This window comes from Nerophis ophidion, linkage group LG20 (genome assembly GCF_033978795.1).
Source record: "Nerophis ophidion isolate RoL-2023_Sa linkage group LG20, RoL_Noph_v1.0, whole genome shotgun sequence".
In the NCBI taxonomy this organism is placed as follows: Eukaryota; Metazoa; Chordata; class Actinopteri; order Syngnathiformes; family Syngnathidae; genus Nerophis; species Nerophis ophidion.
In genome coordinates, this window is record NC_084630.1 from 25,591,033 (window position 1) to 25,598,033 (window position 7,001).

General features: G+C 44.4%; 1 protein-coding gene across 4 annotated transcripts in view; it reads right to left on the bottom strand.

The window, feature by feature from the left end:
* The window catches only part of vegfc (vascular endothelial growth factor c), a 56,405-nt gene extending 52,965 nt beyond the window's left edge, over positions 1-3,440 (bottom strand). For 2 of the 4 annotated variants that reach the window (XM_061880863.1, XM_061880862.1), the window contains exon 1: positions 3,065-3,435. In XM_061880863.1, coding sequence (XP_061736847.1) covers positions 3,065-3,169 — 105 coding nt within the window. In that variant the 5' untranslated portion in view covers positions 3,170-3,435. Of the gene's footprint in view, positions 1-3,064 lie in introns of all 4 variants that reach the window. The other 2 variants (XM_061880864.1, XM_061880865.1) reach the window with 2 other exon arrangements.
* Between the last annotated feature and the right edge of the window lie 3,561 nt (positions 3,441-7,001).

Below are 7,001 nucleotides of genomic sequence, written 5' to 3' on the forward strand. Positions count from 1 at the left end.
CTTTGTGAACAAATGCGTAAGCAAATTGTCCAACAGTTTAACAACAGCATTTCTCTATGAGCTATTACAAGGAATTTACGGATTTCCCCATCTACGGTCCGTAATATCATCAAAAGGTTCAGAAAATGTGGAGAAATCACTGCACGTAACATTGAATGCCTGTGACCCTCGATCCCTCAAGCGGTACTGCATCAAAAACCGACATCAGTGTGTAAAGGGCTCAGGAACACTTCAGAAAACTGCTGTCAGTAACTACTGTTTGTCGCTACGTCTGTAAGTGCAAATTAAAACTCTATTATGCAAAGCCATTTATCAACAACACCCAGAAACGCCGCCAGCTTCGCTAAGCTTGAGCTCATCTAAGATGCACTGATGCAAAATGTAAAAGTGCTCTGTGGTCTGACGAGTCCACATTTCAAATTGTTTTTGGAAACTGTGGACGTTGTGATTGTTCTAGGCGCAAAGTTGAAAATCCAGCATCTGTGATGGTATGGTGGTGTATTAGTGCACAAGGCATGGGTAACTTACACATCTGTGAAGGCACCATTAATGCTGAAAGGTACATACAGGTTTTGGATCAACATATGTTGCCATCCAAGCAACGTTATCATGGACGCTCCTGCTTATTTCAGCAAGACAATGCCAAACCACATGCTGCACGTGTTACAGCGTGGGTTCGTAGTAAAAGAGTATGGGGACTAGACTGGCCTGCCTGCAGTCCAGACCTGTGTCCCATTGAAAATGTGCGGCACAATATGAAGCCTAAAATACAACAATGGAGACTGTTAAACAACTGAAGCTGTACATCAAGCAAGAATGGGAAATAATTCCACCTGAAAAGCTTCAAAAATTGGTCTCCTCAGTTCCCAAATGTCAACTGAGTGCTGTTAAAAGGAAAAGCCATGCAACACAGTGGTAAAAACGCCCCTGTGCCAACTTTTTTACAATGTGTTGCTGCCATTAAATTCTAAGTTAATGATCATTTGCAAACAAAATTGTAGCTGAGATAGGCGCAAACGCCCCCCGCGACCCCAAAAGGGAATAAGCGGTAGGAAATGGATGGATGGATGGATTACACTTCTCAGTTCGAACATTAAATATCTTGTCTTTGCATTCTATTCCAGGGGTCGGCAACCCTTTACCACTCAAAGAGCCAATTTGACCCGTTTCACAAAATAAAGAAGACAATGGGAGCCGCAACCGTTCTTGTGAATATCTGCTGGCATTTAACCAGATAACAATAATAAGGGCGTGCCATGAAGCCATTGCCTTAGACACCTTCTACAACATGTACAAACTGCTTGCCAGTCCAGCAACATGTTGTATGTGGCTTCCGCAGATACACGTACACGACTGCAAGGCATACTGGGTGATACAGGTTACACTGAAGGTTGTGATATAAACAACTTTAAGACTCTTACTAATATGCACCACACTGTGAACCCACACCAAACAAGAATGACAAACATATTTCGGGAGAACATTCTCACAGTAACACAACATAAACGCAACACAACAAATACCCAGAATCCTTTGCATCCATGACTATTCCTGACTATATTATACACCCCGCCAGCACCAAACCTCGACCCCCTCCGTGCGTCGATTGAGGTGGGCGGGGTTGGGGCGCGGTGGTGTAAAATATAGTCAGGAAGAGTCATGGATGAAAAGGATTCTGGGTATTGGTTGTGTTGCGCTTGTTGTGTTACTGTGAAGATGTTCTCCTGAAATGTGTTTGTCATTCTTGTTTTGTGTGGGTTCACAGTGTGGTGCATATTAGTAAGAGTGTTAAAGTTGTTTATATCACAACCTTATTATTTTACACCACCGCGCCCCCAACCCCGTCCACCTCAACCAACGCACGGAGGAGGGGCGGGGTTTGGTGCTAGCGGGGTGTATAATATAGTCAGGAATAGTCATGGATGCAAAGGATTCTGGGTATTTGTTGTGTTGCGTTTATGTTGTGTTACTGTGAGGATGTTCTCCTGAAATGTGTTTGTCATTCTTGTTTGGTGTGGGTTCACAGTGTGGTGCATATTAGTAAGAGTCTTAAAGTTGTTTATATCACAACCTTCAGTGTAACCTGTATCACCCAGTAGGCCTTGCAATCTCGTACATGTGACGATAGAAGCAGCGAAATGCATGCGTCCGGTGGGCATGCAGATAGCATTGCGTGAAAGGCCGGCGCGATGACATGTTGTAGAGGACGTTAAAAGTAAAGCCATCACGGCACGCCCTCAATGTTGTAGTCCGAGTGAAAATCGGAGAACGTTGACCCCGGGTGATGTCCAGGAGAGGCACCGTAATCCGGAATCCCCCCGTAACAGTCTGAGGGGCCGGTGATTATGCAGCTGAGCCGCATCAGAGTTGCCAAAGAGTCGCATGCGGCTCCGGAGCCGTGGGTTGCGGACCCCTGGCTATTCAATTGAAAATAAATTAAAAAGGATTAGCAAATCATTGTATTCTGTTGAGATAGGCTCCAGCACCCCCCGCGACCCCGAAAGGGATAAGTGGTAGGAAATGAATGGATGGATGTATTCTGTTGTTATTAGGTGCCAAGTGCACAGTGCTGGACAATTAACGCCATCAATGGCGAAGGGGCGGGGCAAACTCAAGTGATTGCAATTAACATTACATGGAGAGAAGACGGTAGCAGGTAATAGTCAAATCCTCATTTTCGGTAAATAGAGTGTCAGTAACGGGATTGGGACAGCAGTACACTCACACACTGATAGAAAAGTGTGCTTTGAGGCAGTCTTGGGGTGAACATGATCAAGTGTGTGAATTAGACACAAAATTACATCTAAATTCAGGAGCAGTCCACTTAAACAGTTTTACATTGACGTCGAAACAGTATTTGAATAATACACATACAAACCTCATTATTGTACTAATATGACGTAATTTTCAGTTACAAATATCTTAAGTGACGTTTCTTTACGTTGCTGACTGCAATACACGCACACAAAGGCTCTTTATTTCCCTTATAATTGCACACACGTCAGCGTAATACAACCAGACAAGTGATAGTACGTGCAAACAGGTACTTTTTTTTTTAACTTACCGCCACATCCGTCTGCTCCTCTTCGTCATCATTGAAATGTTCGCAGTAAATCAAGTTGGCGTGAAGCAGATAGGCTAGTAAAAAAGTTATTCCAACAAAGTGCATTTTTAAAAACAAAAAAAAAAGCCAACCTTTTTTACTTTTTTACAATTTGTCGACCATTAAATAAAAAAAGTATACAAAAAAAACTTTCGTGCGCGCGCACTCCTCGTGCCTATGACTACTTGTGTCATTTGTCTTTGCTAAATGTATTGTTTTGTCTTTTGTCTCTATACGTCTTGTTTAAACCAGCGATTACAAAGCGTGTACGTACCCCGCTGAGAGCAGAACGCCGCTCATATATACGGAAACCGATATATCCGGTCTAAAGAGTGGCGTCAGTTTTTATATACCAGTACACGGACAATACACCTTCAAAATAAGAGCTGGTGGCCTTCTTTCTGGTAAAACAAAGGCTAATTTATTTTTTTCCCGCTCAAGTAATTCGGCTTGTTTTTTTTTTTAGTGCCATAAATAAAAACAAACAAAACGTAAGTAAATCAAATTTTAAATAATTGATTAAAATAGATTATTTAGATTACAGGTGCCATTTTGGCCCGCCACATCATTTATTGTGGCCCACAAAGGCCTGGGAAAAATCTGCATCAATAAAGTTCTTTATCTTTTCTTACAAAATGTAGCTGTCCTTTCTGTGTTTAAAAAATACTGCATATATTTTTATTAATTATTATTTAAAAATGCAACAAATATTATATTATCATGCATTGTTTTTTCCTTAAAATATATAAGTACGGAAACATCTGCTTGACTAATCCATCAATTTGTGATAATAATGTTGGTCATGTTCATAACGTAATGCTGGCTACATTTGTATAAATATAGGTTGGAAAGTAGTTAGAATCTGTATTAATAATGAACTCTTAGTTTTGTGTTTCCTAAAAGCACCACCATTACAGGTTAGGTAGACTACAAGGAAGTGTTTTAAATTTAGATTTATAAAATCGTAATCTAACCCCTTTAAACCAGTGTCTGCTTCCATTTCCCGCTGGTTCATTGTCATGTGTTTGTTGGTGCTATTTGTGTATTTCTAAATCTTTGCTACAATAAATGTTATGCTTCATCCCTGGTATATTCGTCATTAACGTTGGTGCTACCTTGTTTTTTTCATTAATTGAAATGTATTTACATGCACGTCACCTGCCATCTGTACATCCTGGCGTCACACCGTTAGCGCCATGCGCCACCGTAACAGAATGAAGCAACTAAGGAGTAATGACCCTGCGGGTAGGCACAGCATGGCAGAGGTGGAGGAAAGGACTACGCTGTATTTGAAGGCCTTGGAAGCTGACTGTCAGCAATACCAGCCGTAGGATTTGGAAACAATGATGTGGGAACCAAATGGCAGACTGGTTGTAATTGTTTCTGTGTGTTCCAGTGACACTTTTCCTGCACGTCCTCAACGCGGGCATAGGTCAACCCCAGCGACTTTCCCACACCATCCAGGTGCGCAGCAAGCGCAACCTCCGCAATGCCATTGCCATGTGCAGCACCCTCGCTCTCCGCCCGAAACCAGGTTCGGATCACCTCTGGCACAATTGATGGCCCTTTTTGAGCTTGTCCCTATCCCCACTTACAAGGAGCGGTTGGAACTTGAAGCCCAAGCAGCTAAAGCTCGCCGACACAGTGACACCAGCAGTACAAGCTTACTCTCGCTAACCCACGCGGAGGCACCATTATCCCAAGCTCGCCCACACTTTGATGCCAGCAACCCAAACTCCCTCTTACATGCTCAAGGTGCCAGGCAGTCTAAGAGAAGCTTGCCCACCCTCCCTAAAGCACCAGTTTTAACAACTCAGCTTCTCAAAGCCCAGCTTCGGCCAGTACCATCGCTTCGGCTTTTCAAAGACCAGCTTTGGCCAGGACTATCGCCTCGGCTTCTCAAAGCCCAGCTTGTGCAAGTACCAACTCCTCGGCTTCTCAAAGCCCAGCTTGTGCAAGTACCAGCTCCTCGGCTTCTCAAAGCCCAGCTTATGCCAGAACCAGCACCCCAGCTTTTCAAAGCTCTGCTTCCGCCGGAACCAGTGCCTCGGTTTCTCAAAGCCCAGCTCCAGCCAGTACCAACACCTCGGTTCCTCAAAGCCCAGGTCCAGCCAGTAGCAGTGCCTTGGTTTCCAAAAGCCCAGCTCCAGCCAGTACCAACACCTCGGTTCCTCAAAGCCCAGGTACAGCCAGTAGCAGTGCCTCGGTTTCTCAAAGCCCAGCTCCATCCAGTACCAGCACGTCGCTATCTCAAAGCTAAGTTCTCACCAGTACCAATGCACAAGCTTTTCAAAGTCCAACTCCTGCCAGTCTCAGCACTTCAGCTCTTATCAGTACCTCCATCTCGGCTTCTCAAAGCCCAGCTCCCACTAGTACAAGTTCCTCGGCTAATTATGGCTCATCCTCCCCCGAGTCCGGGCTCTCCTCCAGTCCAGCAGTCCAAGATCCCAACACCACCCATTTTTGCTCCACACCAGGTCAAGGTTCCTACCCTATCCACTCTTGCTTCACGGCAACACAGGATTAAATCTCTGCCAGAGTTCCATCAGGAAACAGTGCAAGACTTATCAGCAACCGCCCTCCAAGCCTCCCTCTGCCCACCTCTGTCTTCTGCACTGGAGGCTGTCGCCTCATCCTCCTCGTCTGCTGCAGAAGCACACATCCTTAGCCAATCTCCGTCTTCCCTATCATCTGCTGAGGAATCTGGCTCACGGCAGTGTTCTTCCGCTGCAGTGGTCCCGGACCCGTGCTCGTCCACCACGCTGTCGGTTGCAAGACTGGCTGGCACACACTTGCCACCAGGAGAAAGAGCGGCTGACACACACTCGCCCTCATAGTCTGCTCCGTAAACCTCATGTGGCGCTCGGTCTACTCCCTCCTCAGTGGACAACCTGGCATTTCTCCTCCTGGCCAGCTGGGACATCGTTCCACTGCCACTTCATTCTTCCTCGCTGTCCGCCCTCCCTCCTCCCTTTGTTTTGGACTTAATCAATGTCTTCTATCCGTTATGTGAGGTACGTCTCGTCATGATACTTCAAGACTGTTTCATACTTTGTTTATTTTACTGGGTTTGGTATTGTTTCTGTTCCAGCACTCTTATTTTTGAGTTTCTATTTTCTGACAGTTTACCTCTGGTCCGAACGTTTGGTCTCCACCTGCTCCTGATTAGTCATCAGGAGTTTTACCTGCCACTGATTACTGATCAGGAAGATCCTTCAATCAGCATCTGCTTCCATTTGGCGCTGGTCCATTGTTGTATGGTGTGGTCATATGTGGTCTACTGCTTATCCATGTTGGTGCTGCCTTTTTACCGGCATGTCGTCTACAATTTTTAATCTTGGGGCTACGCCGTAAAATGTATAATTACTTTCCCTATTATTATTTTATTCAGTGACATTTTTATTTAATGGCATTTTGTATTCATGATTCCTGATTCTTCATTTAATTGGAATTTAATGACATTCATATGTATTCAATGCAATGTAGGGGGGAGGGGGGAGGGCAGTGGTGTGCCGTCAGGGCCAGCAAGGCCTTCTCTGCTGGACTAACATAACCAGAAATCATGATCATAATTAAAAATAAAATACATTTTGCATTGACTTTCCCTAAATATATAAAATTATTCATATTCTCCTCATGTCATAGTATGCTCCTTCCAGGGCTGTTGTTTTTAAGTTGTAGAGTTTGTCTCCAATCAGAATTCAGCTAGCTTATGTTGCCATGCTATACAAATTCTGCCCGAGGCCTTCGGACGGAGTCAACAATGCAGGCGTTCGTGCAATGTAAGTAAATGGGGACATACAGTTGATAGATAATTGTGATAACCAATCAGATCACAAGTTGTCAGTAAGGCCTTATAGCTGGCCTACGGCAGATATATATTGTGATGTTATGAGCC